The sequence below is a fragment of the Aureococcus anophagefferens genome (genome assembly GCF_000186865.1).
Source record: "Aureococcus anophagefferens unplaced genomic scaffold AURANscaffold_13, whole genome shotgun sequence".
Classification (NCBI taxonomy): Eukaryota; class Pelagophyceae; order Pelagomonadales; family Pelagomonadaceae; genus Aureococcus; species Aureococcus anophagefferens.
In genome coordinates, this window is record NW_008705573.1 from 760,093 (window position 1) to 778,859 (window position 18,767).

Sequence of the window (18,767 nt, forward strand, 5' to 3'; positions counted from 1 at the left end):
AACGGCAGCTGCCGTCCGCCCGACGCGTCGCGCGCGGCGCCGCCCGCCGCCCCGCGCGCCCCGCCCCGCGCGCCCCGCGCCCTTCGATGGACGCCGGCGTCGCACGTCGCCGCCGGGGTGGTCGTGCCAGCCGGACACGTCGTAGATCTTGTTGTTGATCATGAGCCAGCCGTCCTCGGGCGAGCGGTGCTTCGTGACCTCGCTCCACGCGAACTCCGACGCGACCATCTCGTCCTTCTGCGGGGGACGCTCGCCGCCCTTGCCCATGATGCTCCGGTAGTGGTTTTTGTGGCTGTGTGCGGCGCGCTGGCGTCGACGAGGCGTGTTGAGTGCCACGCTGGTGCCGACTCCTCGCTGGCGCCAGGGACAAAAGATACTCGCATCTCGTGACGGTCACGCAAATCGTGGATGTTTCCAGAAGAAATCGAGTCTGGGCGCGAGTCTGGGGAGCGCCACTGTTCGTCGCGGCCGCGTCGGCCATGTCGTGCTCCATGTCCTCCGTGATCGTCATCGCCATCACGCTGTCGAACGCCGCCGAGACGGCGGCGGCGGCGACCCTGCGCGGCGGCGAGGCTGCCGCGAAACTCGTCGTCGGGGCAGCCCCGACGAACGGTCGACACCGCCGCCGCGTGGCACTACGTGCCAAAGCTGGGCTACTACCGCACGGGAGCGGCGTCCGGCGACTCTGGGCGAAAGGAAACCGCGACCCGCGTAGGCATCGAGGCGCCGAACGCGTGGCGGCCCGCGTTCGAGCGTCCGCTGTTCAGGCGAAAGACGACCCGGTAGGCACCTCCGCGTCGACTCGTGCCGCGACGTGCCCGCGGGCTCCCCCGGCGCCCTCGCGGGCACCTGCGAGGCCCAGGGCTACGTCGTCTCCTGCGTGCCGTGCGAGTCCTCCCGGGCCGTCTTCGTCCGGGGCGCGGGCGTCTGCGACCAGGAGCACACGCGGTGCTACTACGAGGCCGCCGGGGAGACCTGCGCGGACGTCGCCACCTGCCCGTTCTAGGCGCGCGGCGCGGCGCGGCGCGTAAGCGCATTCATCCGCGCCGCGGTTTCAAAACCGGGTCGGGGGTCGACCTCGCGCGGGGCGAAGCACCCTCGAGCGGCACGGGAGTGTAGAGCCTAGTTACCTCGCCTCCCGTCGCACGGGGTTCTCGACCGTCGCGGCGGCGTCCGGGACGTCCGGCTCGCCGATGCGCTCGAAGAACGCGGCCATCTCCTCGAGGGACTTGCCCTTCGTCTCCGGCAGGTGGCGGTACACGACGAGGAACGTCGCCGCGGCGATGAACGAAAAGAAGAAGAAGTAGCCCGCGTAGGTGAAGGCGCGCGCCCACGACAGGAACGTCGACGCGACGACCGTCGACGTGAGTCGATTCGCGACGGTCGCGAGCGTCATCGCCTTCGCGCGGATGTTCAGCGGAAACACCTCCGACGCCAGCAGCCACGTCACGGGCCCGATGCCCAGGGAGAACGCCATCATGTAGGCGTTGACGCACAGGATCGCCAGCAGCCCGGAACTCGCCGCGAACGCGACGCCGAGCAGGAAGAGCGCCGACCCCATTCCCGCGAGCGACACGAGGAGCAGCGGCCGCCGGCCGAGCGTGTCCAAATAAGAGGCCGCCACAACGATGCAGCCCGTCTTCAATACGCCCGTGACGATGAGCGCGGCCAACACCGTCGTCCGGTCCATGCCCATGTCGAGCAGGATCCGCGGCTGGTAGAAGAGGAGCGACTCCTCGGCGAGGATCTGCTGCGCGAAGGCGACGCCGACCCCCGTCAACAGGGCTCTTTTGGCACCCGCCGTCTCCGGCCGCAGCACGGCCCGCCAGCCCGCCGCCGCGTCGCGCTCCCGAGCGACGGCGTCGCGGATCTCCTGCAGGTCGCCGTCCGACCCCGTGAGCTTCCGTAAAATCGCCCGCGCCTCGTCGTCGCGGCCCTTCAGCACGAGCCAGCGCGGCGTCTCCGGCATGACCGTCAGCGTCAGCACGAAGAGCGCGGACGGCATCACCGCGCCGCAGCCGAGCATGACCCGCCACGCCACCCCAGGCCTCAAATCCCGAAAGCAGAACGTCGCCACGAAGCCCAAAAGAATCCCCACGTTGATGGAGATCTCGCTCCAGCTCACGAGAGACCCGCGGAACTCCTTCGGCGCCACCTCCGCGATGTAGACCGGGTCGACGGACAGGCCGACGCCGACGCCGACGCCCGTGACGACTCGGAAAAACAGCAGATCCGTGAAGCTCTGCGACGCCGCCATGCCCACCACCCCAAACACAAAAACGACACAGGAGCACGTGAAGGTCCGCCGTCGACCGAGGTGGTCGATGACGTAGTGCGCGACGGCCGCGCCGCCGATCGCGCACCCGTTCAAAATCCCGACCAGGATCTCGACCTGGACGTCGGTCAAGTCCCAGTCCTCCTGGACGTAGAGCGCCGCGCCGGACATGACTCCAATATCATATCCTAAATTCGCGCTGTTTAGCGCGGCGACGAACGCGAGCAGGTACGCGTAGCGGCTCGGCGCCGACGGCCCTTCGACGTCGAACGGCGGGACGCGCTTCGGCGACGCGTCGCCGAGGCTCACGGTCCGGAAGCGGCCGAGCTCCGGGGCGTCCAAGGGCTGCCCGGGCGCGTCGCCGTCGCTGCTCGCGCTCGCGCTGCGGGACCGCGCCAGCGCCGCATCCTCGCGCTGCGGCAAAGCCTCGGCGAGCGCGTCGTCGTCGGCGCTGCCGCTCGCGCTGCGCACGGCTTCGAACGCGGCCGCATCGCTCGGCGCGTCGTCGGAGAAGCCGCGGAGCATCTATAGACGGTCGTTACCGCCTGTTACGACTTGCCTCCTACCCATCGCGTCGGAGCAGTGCACCATCGCCTCGAGCATCCAGAGCATCCACTGCGTCAGCGCGATGGTAGCCCGCTCGGCGTGCACGCGCGCGGCGCTCCTGCTCCTGAGCACCTCCGCCAATGCCCTCGCGCCCGCGTCGCGGCGCCGCCTGCTCAGCGTCGGCAGCGGCGCGCTCCTCGCGCCGGCGCTGGACCTCCGGCCGGCGAACGCCGCCGACGAGCCCATCGACGTCTACTTTGGCTGCGGCTGCTTCTGGCACGTGCAGCACGAGTTCGTCGTGGCCGAGAAGACGATCCTGGGCCGCAGCGACGCCCAGGTGACGGCGCGCGCGGGCTACGCGGGCGGCGCCGGCCGCGGCGACAAGGACAACGGCGACGTCTGCTACCACAACCTCCGCGGCCAGAACGACTACGGCAAGCTGGGCCACGCCGAGGTCGTGTCCATGACGATCCCGCGGTCGTCCTACGGCGCCTTCGCCCAGGAGTACTTCAAGCTCTTCGCCAAGGACGGGTCGCGGCCCGACCAGTTCGGCGACCGGGGCCTCGAGTACCGCAACGTCGTCGGCGTCCCGGGCGGCAAGGGCTCGCCCCTGGTCAAGGACCTGCTCGAGGCGACGCTGAAGCAGGGCGACAAGGTCGACTTCGCCCAGGGCAAGGGCAGCGACGCGGACAGCAAGGCGCTCGTCTGGATCATGGACACGGCCGCGCACCCGTCCTACCGCGCGGAGAACTACCACCAGTTCCACGACGGCTTCGCGCCGGGCGAGAACTACCCGAACTCGTACAACGACCTCGGCAAGGGGCCCATCAAGCTCGTCGACACGACGTGCCCGAGCTTCTAAGGACTCTTGGGAGGAGCGGCAAGTCCTGAGGCCCCGGGGCGGAAACCACAGGGCCGAAACTGTTACAGGTAGATTACGGGAGGCGCCGGCGGCGGCGTCGCCTCGAGCGGGCAGGGCGGGCACCGCGTCGCCGGCGACGGCGGCGGCACGCGCGGCGGCGACGGGATCGACGAGTTCGCGGCCCAGTCCCGCGCCTGGGCCGCCGCGCGCGCGTCGTCGCCCCGCGGCTCGCGGTGCTCGGGGCACGCCGCGCCGCCCGCGCAGTACGGGTAGTGGAAGGAGTGCAATTGCCGCCACAGCTCGACGGCCGGGGCCTCCGCCGCCGCCGCGACGCCGACAAGCCGCGCGGCCTCGGCGTCGTCCTCGACGGGCTGGGCCCAGCGCGTCGGCTGGGCGAGCCAGGCGAGCGCCTCGGCCGCGACGCGCTCCGCGTCCGGCCGCCGCCAGATCGCCGCCCGGTCGCCGCACAACGCGTCCAGACGCGCGAGCTGCGCGTCGGCGGCGGCGACGGACCAGCGCGCCCAGTCGACGGGCGGCGCCGCGCCGCGGCGGATCTGCTGCCGGTGCGCCGCGCAGCCCGCGCACGTGGGCACCGCGCAGCGCGGAAACTTTCGCCGGTGGAGCGCGTCGGCGAGGTCCGTCGCCGCGCGCGCCATGAGCGGCAGGCACGCGTCGACGGAGCGCCGCCGGTCGCCGCGCGCCCAGGCGCGCAGCTCGTCCTGGCAGGCGCGGATCTCACCGAGGGCCAGGGCCGCGCCGCGCGCGTCGACGGGCGCGCCCAGCGAGGCGCGGGCGCGCTGGAGCCGCTCCTCGACGCGGTGCGTCGGCGCCAGCGTGCAGCTCCGGTCGAAGAGCGCGGCGAGCGGGTCGTCGTCGTCCGTGAGGGCGTCCATCATCGTTGTGCTCGTGCTCGGAGCTCGGCAACAACGGGGGCAGCTGCGACAACGGCGACGGCAAGCGGTCTGAAGAGGAGCCTCGAAACCTCACCACATCGGCGCGAGCTCGCCCAAGCCAGAGGTGGCGCAAAGATGCAGCGATCGTGCCGAGATATAGACCGGCGGCCGATAGCGCTCGCGCCGCTGCCCCATCACCATGCCCCGGGGCGTGTCCTACGACGATGACCTGGACCTCGAGGGCGACGAGCCGGAGCCGGCGGACAACGACGCCGAGCGCAACTACCAGCTCATCGAGAACCTCATGTCGAGGCTCCAGAAGATGGAGTCCAAGGCCTTCGAGCGGCGCCGCGCCTGCGAGGCGGACCAGGACGCGACGACGGACATGTGCTCCTCGAAGGTGCCGAGCCTCCAGCAGGACATGGACGAGAAGGACGGCGAGGAGCGCCTGAGCCGGAAGCCGTCCATGTTCCTCTCCGACGACGGCTCCGAGATCAACGTCACGTTCCGGTCCGCGCCGGCGACGGAAAAGCGTGATTCAACATATCTTCACCTTTATGTTCCGCGCGCGCGCGTTCCAGAGAACACATCGACGCTTCGAGAGCGCTCCGAGAGATGATCGCCCGTCCAAAAATGAGCCGAAACGAGTGGAAGACGTCCGAGAGAGGAGCCTCCAAAGTTGGGCATGTCGCACTCTTTTCCCGTCCAGGTCCGCGCCGGCGACGGAGGCGGGCAAGCGCCTCGACGTCAAGTTCGACGACGAGGTGGGCCACATCCTCACGTCGGCGCCGAAGCACGCCAGCGTCGGCCGCGCGCGCCGCGGCGGCGTCTCCGGTTCCAGCGCCGCGCGGACGCGGCGCACGGACCAGCACAAGCAGGACGAGAAGAAGCAGGAGCGCATCAAGTTCGAGCGGCGGCTCCAGTCGAACCTGGAGCACTACGTCACCCGGGCCGTCGGCGAGCTGCGCTACGTGCGGCCCGGCGACGTCGCGCGCGCCGTCGACGACGACGACCTGCACCACCACCTCGCCGGCGTCGCCGTCGACGGCGGCGACGACGCGCCGGAGCGCTGGCCTATTCCGATTATGGCCCAGGAGATGAATCCGCGGTTACTGCTGTCCTACTCCTGCGAGCGCATCGTGCTGCCGAGCGGCGGGCGCATGTTCAAGCACTTCGTGGTCTGCCAACTTTCCTGCCACCTCTACGTCTACCTGTACTGGTACGTGCACTGCCGCTTCTTCCAAGATTCGTCCGTGGAGGAGCAGGAGCACCTGCTGCGCCACGTGGCGACGCTCTACGTGAAGATGCTGAGCTTGAGGTCTTTGGAGGCGCACCGCGATTTCTTCTTCAAGTACTACCCCTACGTGCTCGCGAACGCGATCTTCTGGGGGTTCTACTACCTGTGCCCGGGGTCGCGCCACCTCTACACGAACGGCTTCAAGAAGATCCTGTACCTGCAGATGGCCCAGATCATGACGGGCATGGACGTGTGCCCGTCGTCGGTGCAAGTTTTGCGGCAGCAGGTCTTCCCCGAGGAGGCCGCGGACGACGACGGCGAGGAGCAGGACTCGCTGCCGCCCCTGCCCATGCACGGCGCGGCGAACGCGGACAAGAACTTGAGGAACGCGCAGTCGGCGACGGTCATCGACGGGCCGCCCGACGGCAAGGCGCTCGCCGGGTCCGCGTCCGCGCCGGCGATCCTCCCGTCGGGCGAGGCCGACGACCTGCTCGACGACGCCCTGTTGGACGGTGTCGTCGAGGAGGACGCCCTGGACGCGTCGTCCCAGTCGCTCCTCGCGGCGAAGAAGAAGCCCGGGAGCTCCGCGAGCCTGCTGGGGGGCCGCGCGCCGTCGAAGCGCGGCGACACGGCCGGCAGCCGCCGGAGCGGGCTGCCGCGCCACCCCGTGGCCTGCTACACGGGCGGCCGCGACGAGCTCCGCTTCCGGCCCCCGGCGCCCCAGAACCTGCAGAACGTCATCCCGCGGCAGCGCAAGGTCAGCTTCAACACGTCCGTGACGTCGCCGCTCCTCCAGCAGTACCTCGAGCAGGAGCCCATGATGAAGCGCAACTCCGTCATCCGCACGAGCCCCGTGCACTGGTGCTACACGGGCGGCACGGAGACCTTCGTGAAGACGCCGTCGTCGCGCGAGATCCACGACGGCCTCCAGCAGGCGTACCGCGACGCGAAGCTCGGCTACCGCCGCGACTGCGCGGAGCTCCGGCGCAACTTCAAGCGCTCCCTGCGCCACCTCGACAACGAGAAGACGCGCATCCAGTCCGGCGGCGCCGTGTCCATCGGCCGCTACGCGCTCGACCGCGTCGTCGAGAACATGGCCGCGTCGTCGAACTCCGCGGGCGACAAGGGCAAGGGCAAGCCGCCCCGCGCGAAGGCCATCTAACTACACAGGGGGGGGTTACTGGAGCTCGCGGCGGATGCGCTCGAGGCGGAGCGCGGCCGCGAGGTCGCGGATCTGGCCGTCGACGGCGGCGAGGAGCGCCGCGAGGCGCCGCTTCGTCGACGTCTCCTCGAGGAGCGCCTGGCGGTCGCCGGCGCGGCCGAACTCGAGCAGCGTCGCCAGCGAGAAGCTGAGGCGCAGCGCGCGCCGCGCGGCCGGGTAGGACGGCGAGAGGTCGGGCCGCAGCGCGGCGAGCGGCGCCGGCAGCTCGAAGTCGCCCGACGTCCGCGACCGGCGGATCAGCGCCGCCAGGTCGTCGAGGCTCCGCCAGAGCAGCGTCTCCAGACCCTCGAGCGCGGGGTCCTCCGCCGACGCCGGGACCGCCGGCGCGCGGAACAGGTCGGGCGCCGGCTTCGACGCGCCCCGGAGGAACCAGCGGCCGTCGAACTCGAGGGGGTCGTCCCAGGCCGCCAGAGCGCGCGCGTCGAGGCCCCGCTCTTCGTCGTCTCGTAACGGCTCCAGCGTCTCCGCGAAGCGCACGAGGGGCTTGGCGCCGCCGGCCGCCGCGTCGACGCGCACCCGTTCCGTCGCGTGCGCCAGCACGAAGAGCGAGTCGCCGCTCTTGAGCGTGTCGAGCACCTGGACGACGCAGCCCACCCTCGACCCCTCGAGCACGTGCACGTACTCGCGGTTTTCGCTGCGCAGCACGACCTCCTCGAAGAGGTAGCGGAACGCTGGACGGTGCACGTGGATGACCTCCCTCAAGCCGGGGTACACGGCCCAGGGCGCCTCGTGCACGGGCGTGCCCTTGTCCTCCGCGGCGTCGTCGCCGGCGCGGATGAGGTCGTTGAGCTTCGCGACGGCGCTTTCACGAGATTCCAACGCCTCCGCAGCGGCGCGGCGCCGCCGGAACTCGTCTTCGGCCTCCTGCTGGTCGAACTCCTTCGGCTCGTCGAGCACGCGCAGGCGCGACAGGGTGGTCCGCGTGATCGGCGGCAGGAATGCATTGCTGGTGGCGACGAGACCCAGCGCAACGACGAAACGCGACGCCATGCTGCTGAGGCAGATGGGCCGAAGCAAGCCTCAACGCTTCAAGCAAACATATTGCGCGCATGTTGCCTTCAGCTGAGGTTACTCAAACCTTGCACATCAGTATGGACCTCGAAGACACATCTGGTGGGACACCATGGCGGAGTTGGGGGAGTGCTGCATTGAGATATGTTGCGATGCCGCGACGGACCGCCAGAAGCGCGAAGGCACACCTTCTCGCGCGCGGTCCTTCACGGAGGCGCTTCGGATGCTGCCCCAGGGGGAAGCGAACGAACAGCTCGTATGGATCCAGCAGGACTCGCAGGTGCTGACGGTGCTGAATCACACCTCAGACGAGCGCGGGGACGTCAGCGTCAGCGACGCCTACTGGAACATCACGAACGTCCCCATGGGCGGCGCCCTCGCGGACGCCGGGGTCGACGCCGCCGTCTACGGCGAAGCGCTCGCCGCCGTGGACAGGCGCGTGCGTCGCTTCTGGAACTCTGCGGTCCTGGAATGTTGCCTGGTCCTGCTCATCTTCTTCGCGACGGTGCTTCCGTTGGACCTGCTGGGCCTGGGCGAGAAGGTTTTGCGCGTCCAAAATTTCGTCGTGGCTTCGCTCGTGGCGCTTTGGCTCGGCGTCACGCTCGTGTCGATGGCCTGGAACCGATGCGTCGACGCGCGCATCTCGTCGGTCCTCAGACGCACGGTCGGCGACAAGATGCCGGGGGTGCGCGTCGAGTACGTCGCGCGCGGACGCTACTGCCTCGCCACGGGCAGGGCAGCACAAGAGAGCGAAATTCCCAACTTCAAAGGCTCATATCTCGGCCGTTTTCCACTCGTTTTGGCTGATTTTTGGACGAGCGATCATCTCTCGGAACGGTCTCGAAGCGTGGATGTGTTTTTCGTAACGCGCGCGCGCGGAACACTCACGTTGAAGCGACGTCGAATCACTCTTGTGCTGCCCAGGCCACGGGCGCGAGGTTCCTCCGCTTCACGGTCGAGGCCGGCGCGCCGGCGGCCAGCGTCGCCGCCGCGGACCAGATGGAGCGGGGCGGCGCGGGCGTCGACCCGCCGGGGTTGAAGCCCCTGGAGACGACTTCCACGCCGGTCGTGTGACGCGCCCCCGGCAGCGAGGCGCGTCGAAGGTCCGACCCTCAGGGTTTGTTGCTTTTCCGAAAAGGGCGGGTCCGCCGGCGGGCGGCCGCCGCGCCTGCGTCTTCCGCGCGCCCCGGGTGTGCAGGCTGGCCTTAAGACCCCTCGAGTACGCCTCCAGCTTCTACGACATCGGCCGGGCCCGGCCGAGCGCGACCGAGCGCGACGAGCTCGCCGTGGCTTCGGTCGTGTACCATAGCGATGAACGCTCTCTTTCCCTCCACGGCACTAGTCGGCCATTCTTATCGCGTCGAGTAGCCGAGGACCGTGGACTTCGTGCGGAGCAGGTCCGCGTCGAGGACGACGCCCGCGCGGCGGAGGAGCGGCTCCGCCGCGCGCACGGAGAGCATGTACCACCGCAACAGCAGCTCGTTCTTCGCCTCGTTGGACAGGTCCGGCTCGAGCCCGCCCGCGGCGGCGACGTGGGCGAGGCACGCGCCCACGGACACGCTCAAATTCAGCGACTCCGCGAGCCCCCGCATGGGCAGGTGCACGCGCACGTCCGCGCGGGCCCGCAGGTCCTCGGAGATGCCCGTCTCCTCGTTGCCGAAGACGAGGGCGTAGGGCTCGGCCGCCCAGTCGACGTCGCCGATCGGCCGAGACCCCGGCCCCAGATCCGTCGCCGCGACCTTGTAGCCCGCCGCGTGGAGAGCGTCCACGAGGTCGCCCGGCGCGTCGTGCTCGCGCAGCGTCAGCCACTTCTGGGCGCCCATGGCCGCGTGCATCTTGCGGTGCCGCGTCCGGTGCTGGGCGGTGGCGCCGGAGTCGACGCCGCGCGCCCTGGCGCGCTCGACGCGCGCCTCGAGCGTGTCCTTGACGACGTCGACGTCCTGGACGCCGAAGGCGTCGATGGTCCGCAGGCAGGCCCAGGCGTTCGCCGGGTTCGACGGCCGCTCGAAGGCGACGCGGAGGTGCGCCGTCCGTTGGCCCGCGACCTTCACGAACGCCGCCTTCCGCTCCGGGGACACGTAGGGCGCGAGCGCCCGGACGCCCGCGGCGACCTGCGCCGCGCTCGCCGACGCCGACACGAGCGCGAAGCCGACGTCGTCCTCGCCGGTTTTGTCGTCGAAGGGCTCCTCGCCGTACTCCCATTGCTCCGCGATGAGCGGCGCCTGCGCCTCGCGCACGCGCCGCTCCTCGTCGCTGGCGCCGACGCGCTGCCGGCCGAGCGTGACGGCGCGACGAGGGGAGCAAAGACGTCGAGATGCGCGGAGTGCGGCCACGTGCGCGGCCACGAACATCATGGCGTACAGCTTCATGCCCTCCTCGCTCGAGCGTCAACTTGACCTTCAATGCCATGGGCAACTTGCAAGCGAGAGGCTTCCGAGATCATTCCAAGGCGGCAGCCCAGCATGGTCCCAAAGCACACGCAAGGAGAGGACCCAAGCACACGAGCAAGCAGTGCCCGCACGGACCGATGCATGCGCCCAACGAAAAGATAACGATAAATGACGAGTCCGCGCCCGTCGAGGGCGAGCCGTCGCCGCCCGTCGAGCCGCGCTCTTCGCCGCCGCACGCCACCAGCTTCCGTGGTCGTGTGCGCGCCTTCTGCCTGGTCTCGTTCGTCGCCTGGCTGGTGGCGGTCGCGGCCACCTGGTGCGGCGTCGGCGTCGCCTTCCTGCAGCCCAACGAGCAGCTGGTGCTCCGGGGCCTCTCGGCCGTCACCGTGCGCAACGGTCCGGGCGCCGTGGTCTACGCGCCGCTGATCAACACCGCCAGGAAGCGGCGGGGCACCAAGCTCGACGAGCTGCAGTACATGGTCGTCAAGAACGAGCTGACCGGCCTCGAGTTCGCCGTCGGCGGGCCGCAGCTCTACTTTCTCGGCGCGCACGAAGTGGCGGACTGGGAACCGCGGCGCAAGATCGTGCTCGAGAAGCACGAGTACGTGCGGCTGCTCGACGCCACGAGCGGGCAGCAGCGCCTGATCAAGGGGCCGGCCAAGGTCGTGCCCGAGCCCTTCGAGTCGATGGTCGACGGCGACGAGCCCTCCAAGGCCACGAAGCTGTCCAAAAGGCAGTACGTGCGGGTCACCGAGACGCTCACCGGCGCGCGGCGCGTCGTCTCGGGGCCGACGCTCTTCTTCCCCGACGCGTACGAGACCGTCGGCCGCGTCGACGAGGCGATCGAGCTGTCGAAGCGGCAGTACGTGGAGGTCACCGAGACGCTGACGGGCGCGCAGCGCGTCGTCTCGGGGCCGACGCTCTTCTTCCCCGACGCGTACGACGCCGTCGGCGACGTCCCGCGAGGCGTTCGAGGTGCGGAAGCACCAGTACCTCAAGCTGCTCGACCAGACGACGGGCGCGCTGCGCGTCGAGCGCGGCGAGAAGAACGTCTTCCCGCGCGCGCACGAGGCGGCGGCCGAGGGCGGCGTGCAGGACGCGGTCAACGTGGACGACGAGACGGCGGTGCTGGTCCTCGACCGCGCGACGGGGCAGCAGCGGCTCGTCGAGGCGCGGGGGCTCTTCTTCCCCGCGGCGCTCGAGACGATCGTCGAGGTGCGCACGCTCGTGCGCGTCGCGCCGCACGAGGTCGCCATCGTGCGCGACAACGCGGGCGCGTACAGCTTCCACTCGGGCAACGGCACGGGCAGCGGCCGGGGCACGGCCTTCTTCCTGCCGCCGCACTGCGAGCTCGTCACGATGCACTGGTCGAGCGGCACGAGCGCGGAGGACGCCGAGTCGAACGTCGTGCGCAACGCCAAGGCGGTCAAGTACAAGGTGCCCGTCACCAAGGTCGACCTGCGGTCGCAGTACGCGTTCTTCGAGTACAAGGTCCGCACGAGCGACAACGTCGAGCTGCTGCTCGAGGGCACGATCTTCTGGCAGGTCGTCGACGTGCCGCGCATGATCGAGCGGACGGGCGACCCCAAGGGCGACGTCTGGTACCACGCGCGGTCCTCGCTGATCCAGGCGGTCTCGGCCGTGACGCTCGAGCAGTTCATGGCGAGCTTCAACGCCATCGTCTCGCGCGTGGCGGCGACCGACGCCGCGTTCTACGAGCAGCGCGGGGTGCGGCTCCACGGGCTCGAGGTCGTGCGCTACGAGTGCGCCGACGGCAAGACGGCGGGCGTGCTGCAGGAGATCATCCAGGAGACGACGAACCGCATCAACCGGCTCCAGAAGCAGAAGAGCGAGAACGAGGTCGAGGCCGAGCGGCTCTCGTCGCAGATCGACATCGAGCGGCAGCGCACGCAGCTCATCGAGGCGCAGACGGCCAACCAGAAGCTCCAGGCGGCGGTCGCGGGCGAGAGCGAGGGCACGCGGCTCGCGCAGAACTCGCTCGCCTTCCTCGAGCTGCTCAACGGCTCGGTGCCCGACGCGGCGACGCGGCTGCAGCTGCTCCGCTTCTTCAGCGAGCAGCACACCCTCGTCACGCAGACCGCGCACCTCGCCGGCGGCAACGCGACGCTCTTCCTCACGCCGGAGAACTTCCAGCTCCGCATGCAGGTGCCGGGGGCGAGCGAGGACTAGCGGGGCGGTATGTCGCCGCCGCCGCCGCCGCCGCCGCCGCCGCCGCTCTGCCGCCGCCGCCGCCGTCGTCGTCGTCCCGCGCGCGTGGAAATTATACCCATTGCGTACATTGCCTTCACCAAAACGAGTTGACGCGTGTTGCAGCAAACTTGCCGCGCTCCGTCGACGAGGTGGCTGTCGCGAAGCCGACAGACGCCGCTCTCGCATCACGCCCGACAGCCGTCGGGATCGCCATCCGCGTGCGTTTCACGCCCGACAGCCGTCCGGCCCGTGATTTCTCTCACCATGGCCGGCTGCTGCCCGTACGCTGCCTGCACCTACGCGGCGCCGATCGTCCTGGCGGCGCCATCGCTCCTCGCGAAGTTTCGGTCGTCGCCGCCGGCGACGCAGGCGATCTCGCTCGCCCTGCTGCCCTTCGTCTTCGCCGCCCTCGCGTCGTCGGCGGGCGTCGACGTCGCGGGCTTTGCGAAATGCGTCGCGAATTGCTCGCAGACGCGCAACACGGTCGTGACCGGCGCGCTCTTCTACGGCGCGTTCATCTACAAGTTCGCGACGGCCGCGCCGCCGCCGGCCGACGCCAAGGCCGCGCCGGCGTCGTGCCCCTTCTCCGGCGCCAAGACGGCGCCCGGCGCGACGTGCCCGGCGACGGGCGCCAAGTAGCCGGTAATCCTTTCGAGCACGTACGAGTAAAAGCCGCCGCGGGCTATGTTACACGCGCGCGAGCGCGCGCGTCGCACGGCCCAGCCCGCGAGCGGAAGAAAGTTCTCGAGAAGAATGTTTACGGCCCGAGGATCATCCCGAAGAAGTGCTCCGCGACCTCGGGCCGCGAGCGGACGCGGCGGCCGTCGTCGTGGAAGTAGTAGTAGTCGTACTTCTTGGCGGAGCGGCTGCCGATGCGGCGGCGCGTCGCGCGGACCGTGACCTCGGCGTCGGCCCGGGCGACCGTGGCCGCGTCGACGCCCTTGCCGCGGAGCCACTGGACGAGCCGCGCCTTGCAGTCGTCGCAGCCGCGGCGCGTCTCCGCCGAGTCGTCGTAGACCGGCGGGGCGCGGCTCGGGCGGGGGTCTACGACTCGCGCGGGCGGCGGCGACGGCCGGCGCGGCGGGTGCTTCCGCGGGAGGTGCTGCGGCCCCTCGGCCTCGAGCTCCTCGTAGATGAGCTCCCGCGGCGGCGGCCGCGGCCGCTTCGACCGCCGCGTCTCGCCGAAGCGGAGCCGGAGCGCGTGGAGCTGGTCCCGGGGCACGGTGCGCTCCTCGAGGGACGCCGCGTCCGCGGCCCAGTCGCGGTGCGCGTCCAGCAGCTCCGCGAAGCGCGTCAGGCGCTCCTCGACGCGCGACAGCACGCGCTCGAAGTCCCAGTACGCGTCGCCGTAGTCGACGGAGACGACGTCGCCGGCCGCGATGGGCCGCGCGGCGACGACGACCGTCGCCGCGCCCCGCTCGAGGAACGCGACGTTCGGCGCGCCGCCGCCGCGCCGCTTCGGCCCCCGCGCGTCGTTGATGAAGCACGCCGGGTTCCGGAGCTCGTCGACGAACGGCAGGAGCACGGTCTCGTCCTCCTCGCGGTAGATGAGCCACCGCCAGTAGCCCACCTGCTCCAGGGGCCCGAGGTCGCAGGCCGTCGCGAGCGTCGCCGCGGGTCCGACGACGCCGCCGTAGGGCGCCTCCGCGCCCGCGGGAAGGTCCTCCGTCGCGACGACGGCGAGCTGGCCGTGGAGCGGCGACTCGGCGTCGTCGACGACGTACGTCGCGATGGCGAGGCGCGGCCGCGGCTCCGCGAGGCCGTCGGCCGCGCGGCGCGCGTGGTCGACGACCGCGTAGCCGTCGACGTCGTAGATCAACGGCGCCGCGGCCGCGGCGGGCCAGGGCGCGGGCCGCCGCGGCCGCGGCGGCGCGGGCCGGAAGCGGTCGCGGCAGCGCGCGGCGGCCGCGGCGACGTCGCGGAGCGCCCGCCGGTCGAAGCGCACGGCGCCCTGGTCGTCGACGCCGTCGACGGCGGCCTCGAGCGCCTCGCGGAGCGCCGCGACGGCCGCGACGACGCGCGCGTTGAAGGGGAACTGCGCCGCGGCGTCGCCGGCCGTCAGCGCGTCGTGCGCGTCGCGCGCCGCGCGGCGAAAAACGAACGCGTCGGCGACGACGGCCGCCGCGTCGCGCGGGAACGCGGGCAGGAGGTCGTGCGTCGGCCGCGCCAGCGCCGCGACGCGCTCGTCGTCGCTCGGGACGTCGCCGCCGCCCGAGAGGTCGAGGAAGAGCGCGAGGCACCGCTTCGACCCGTAGCCGTGCGCGACGTCGACGGCGTCCAAGCCGTCGACGAGCTCGTCGTCCTCGAGCTTCGCGCCGCGCTGGAGGAGCACGCGCGCGTTCTCCGCGCGGTCGTGCGCCGCGGCGGCGTGCAGGGGCCGCCAGCCGTCGACGGACGCGGCGCGCGGGTCCGCGGCGCACGCGTCGATTAAAAGCGCCACGAGCGCCGCGGCGCCGGCCTTCGCCGCGAGCTGGGTCAGCACCTCGGACGCGGCGGGCAGCAGCGCGTCGCCCAGCGCCTCGGCGAGCGCCTCGACCTTGGCGCCGTCGCGCGCCGCGGCGAAGGTCCGCGCGCCCGCGACCGCGCGCAGCGCCGCGCGGCCGCGGCCCGCGCGGCCGCCGTCGTCGGCGCCGAGCGCGCGCGCCGCCCAGGCCTCGACGGGCTCCGCGTCCTCCTCCTCGGGGGAGACGCCGTCGTCGTCATCGTCGTCGCGGCCGCGCTTCCGGCCGGCCGCGGGCGTCGCCTCCGCCGCGGCGGCGGCCGGCGGCGGCGTGGCGAAGCGCCGCGCGCGCGGCGCGCCGAGCACGGAGCTCCGCGCGAGGGACGGCGGCGGCGCGGCGCCGCTTCCCGACCCATACTTTCGGCGCGCGAGGCACGCCTCGGCGGCCCGGTCCAGCAGGTCCTCGCGGCGCGGGCCCGGCTCCGCGAGGGCCGCCGCGAACTCGGCGGCGCCGAGGCCCCGGGACGCGAGGAACGCCTCGAGCTTCGGCCGCCAGTAGCACCGCCAGGCGCCTTCGATCTTGCCGTCCGGGCGACCGGGCACCTTCAGCGAGATCTCCGCCCAGCGGTTCCCGCGGAGGCTGTGCTCGACGATGACCGTCCGCACCTCCGGGATAGTCCAGGGTCCCTTCTTCGCCGCCGGATCGACGTGCGCGTGCCACCGGTACCTCAACTGCTTGGCCGTCCGCGCGGTGCTCATGTGCTTGGCGACGGTCTCCCAGTTGCCCACGTCCAGCGTCCGTTTTGTGCTTCCGTCCAGATGCCCGAACTCCGCGACCTTCGCCGCGAGCTCCGCGTCCTCGGCCGCGGTCCACGCCGGCGCGCCGTCGGCGCTCTCCGCCGTCGCCTCGCTCGTTTCGCGGACGACGGCGCCGGGCGCCGCGGGCGGCCGCCGCTCCGGGTGCGTCGGCGCGCCCGGCGGCCGCGGGCCCCCGAACTTGCACGACTTGCCGTGATGCACCGCCGCCGGCGCGTGGGTGAAGGTCCGCGGGCAGCCCGCGGGGCAGGGGTAGACGCGGTTGCGGTCGCGGGGGCCAAGGCTCACGGACGGCTTCGACCGGAACAGCTCCGCCAGCGAGCCCGGCGCGTCTTCGGCGCTCTCCGCCGTCGCCTCGCTCGTTTCGCGGACGACGGCGCCGGGCGCCGCGGCCTCGTCGCCGGGGCGCCGCGCCTCGTAGCCGGCCCCGCCGCCGCTGGGCCGGTGGCCGCTCGAGAGCATCAGCGAGAGCACGCTCATGGAGAGGCCCGGCGAGTCGGCGACCGCGGCCGTCTGCGTGTCGTAGAGGCGCCACAGAGCCTCGCCGGGCCGCCGGATCTCGCAGGCCTTCTCGCCGTAGGGCCGCGGGTCCGGCAGGCGCCCGCGCTCGGGCGACGGCTCCCCCAGGCGCCGCGCCTCGAGCCGCGCGTGGCCCTTGTCGCCGCGAAGCATCGCCGACAGGTAGGGTTCGCTGAGGTCGCCGTGCGCGGCCGCGGCCGCGGCGACGGACTCGTGGCGGGTCCAGGCCCGCGCGCCGTGGAGCCGGAGCTCGCAGGGCGCGCGGCCGTGGGCGCTGCGCACGGGCACGCCCGCGGCGGGCCGCTCCGGCGACGGCTCGCCGACGCGGCGCGCCTCGTAGCGGCCGTTCACCTTCCTCCTCGCGAGCAAATCCGAGAGCATGGTCGCGGTGAGGTGCTCGTTCGCCCGGACGGCGTCGGTCTGCGAGTCGTAGCGCCGCCAGGCGCCCGTCGCGAGGTTCCCGGCGCCGTCGAAGCCCACGTCGCGGACCTCGCAGGCCTTGGAGGCGCCGCTCGGCCCGCGCGCCTTCGACGCCGGCGACGGCTCCGGCGACGGCTCCGGCGACCACCGGCCCCGCGCGACGAGCGGCCGCCCCCGGGAGGACGTCTCGACGGGCTCCGGCGTCTCGCGTCGCGCCGGGGGCGCCCGCTCCTCGGGCGTCGGCGCGCGCGGTTCCGCCGGTTCGCGGGCCGCCGGCTCCGGCGACGATTCCGGGGACCGCCTCCGCGCGGGAAGGAGCGGCCGCCCTCGGGGGGGCGCCGCGGCCGGCTCCGGCGTCTTCGGCCGCGCCGGGGGCGCCGGCTCCGGAGTCGGGGCCCGCGCGGGGCGCTCGGAGCCGGCCGGGCTCGGAGAGCGGGATTGGCGGCCGTGGACCGCTTCGGGGTTGCCGACCTTCCCCCCGAAGCGGCGCCGCGGCGGCGAAGGTCCGTCCGACGAAGTGTGCGTCAGGCCCTCGACCTCGCTCATCGCGACGACTCCGACCGCCGCGCGAGGACGAGCTCTCGTGCAGCACTCAAGATTTCGCCATTCGTGAGGCGAGCGACCCCAGGCGAGGCCTTTGCGATGGCAGCCCGAGGCGGCTTGCGCGCGGGCAGCCCGTCAAACGAATCGACAGCAGCACGATGGTGCGGCGGCGCGACGCCGGCGAGGAGCAGCTCGGCGGGTCGCACTACAGCTGGGACGACCGGTGCGGCCTCGGCGGGTTCCTCTGCTACGAGTACGGCTCGGACAGCGACACGGCGACGAACATGGCGCACAACATCTTCGTGGCGCTGCTCATCGCCTGGGCCGTCGCCGTCGTCTGCGGCTACGCGGCCAAGGCCGGGGGCCGCACGCGCTGGAGCTTCTACTGGGTCGGGGCGCTCATGGTCGCGCTCTGCTGCGTGCAGTACTACTTCGTGTTCCTCGCGGCGAACACGCTCCCGCCGTCGGCGGCGGCAGACTACATCCGCCGCTACGACTGCATGTACAGCAACAAGGGCGGCAAGCGCAACAAGGACGGCGACAAGAACCGGCCCCTGACGAACCTGAACCCCTGCTGGTGCCACGAGCACGCCATCTGCCTCGACGCGGCCACGGGCGACGAGATCCACCACTCGGCGTGCCCGACGGACGGGTCCGCGTACTGCTACGAGGGCAACGGCGACCGCGTGTCGCTGAACCTCGGCAAGCGCGTCGTGTCCACGGAGCGCGACTGCTCCTACGGCCGCAGCGCCAAGTGCTCCAAGGAGCAGCCCTGCACGCCGTGCGAGGCCGACAGGGCCGTCCTCTTCGACGACTCGAGTTACTGCAACCTGTGCTCCGACATCAACCGGGGCAGGTGCGACTTCGTGCCGGGCGTCGGGCCCTACTGCTACGTCGAGCCGGGCTCCGCCGCCGTCGAGCCCTGCGGGCTGTGCTGCACGCACCTCGAGCCGTTTTTCGAGGTCGTGATCCCGACGGACGCGCCCTCGACCTACGGCCCCACGCCCTACTCCGAGGCGCCGACGGCGCCGGCGAGCCCGACGGCGACGGCCCGCCCCAGCGCGACGTTCAGCCCGTCGAGCTCGGGGCCCACCGCGAGCGCCGCGCCGACGGCGAGTGCCGCGCCCGCGGCGGGCCCGTCCGCGGCCCCGACGACGGCGGCCCCCACGACGGCGGCCCCCACGTCCGTCCCCACGACGGCGGGCCCGACGGCGCTCCGGGAGGCCCTCCGGCGCCGGCTCCACGAGACGACGTCGTCGGACGCGACGCTGTCGCCGTCGAGCGTCCGGGACTGGAGCGCCAACTACACGCACTGCGCCATCGCGACGAACGACGACTGGGGCAAGGGCACGCCGAAGCGCCCCATCTCCGGGCGCGGCTAA

The 18,767-nt window shown here is 72.1% G+C and overlaps 5 protein-coding genes across 5 annotated transcripts in view; 1 reads left to right on the forward strand and 4 right to left on the reverse strand.

Annotated features, from left to right (window-relative positions):
- The window catches only part of AURANDRAFT_28278 (hypothetical protein), a gene marked incomplete at both ends in the record, with an annotated part of 1,649 nt that extends 1,382 nt beyond the window's left edge, over window positions 1-267 (reverse strand). Inside the window, one exon of the mRNA XM_009040070.1 lies at window positions 106-267. Coding sequence (XP_009038318.1) covers window positions 106-267 — 162 coding nt within the window. The remainder of the gene's footprint in view (window positions 1-105) is intronic.
- Window positions 268-1,126: 859 nt separating this feature from the next.
- SOC8 (hypothetical protein) lies at window positions 1,127-2,800 on the reverse strand (the record flags this gene model as incomplete). The annotated part of the gene is made up of 1 exon (XM_009040069.1): window positions 1,127-2,800. The coding sequence occupies one exon, from the start codon at window positions 2,798-2,800 to the stop codon at window positions 1,127-1,129; it is 1,674 nt and encodes a 557-aa protein (XP_009038317.1).
- A 6,775-nt stretch (window positions 2,801-9,575) lies between these two features.
- Window positions 9,576-10,136, reverse strand: AURANDRAFT_14487 (hypothetical protein; the record flags this gene model as incomplete). Its single annotated transcript, XM_009040068.1, has 2 exons — window positions 9,576-9,881; window positions 9,951-10,136. Coding segments are annotated over 2 exons (492 nt in total), but the record flags the coding sequence as incomplete, so codon positions are not given.
- A 5,512-nt stretch (window positions 10,137-15,648) lies between these two features.
- Window positions 15,649-15,960, reverse strand: AURANDRAFT_9262 (hypothetical protein; the record flags this gene model as incomplete). Its single annotated transcript, XM_009040067.1, has 1 exon — window positions 15,649-15,960. A coding segment is annotated over one exon (312 nt), but the record flags the coding sequence as incomplete, so codon positions are not given.
- Window positions 15,961-17,543: 1,583 nt separating this feature from the next.
- AURANDRAFT_65185 (hypothetical protein) lies at window positions 17,544-18,767 on the forward strand (the record flags this gene model as incomplete). Its single annotated transcript, XM_009039964.1, has 1 exon — window positions 17,544-18,767. The coding sequence occupies one exon, from the start codon at window positions 17,544-17,546 to the stop codon at window positions 18,765-18,767; it is 1,224 nt and encodes a 407-aa protein (XP_009038212.1).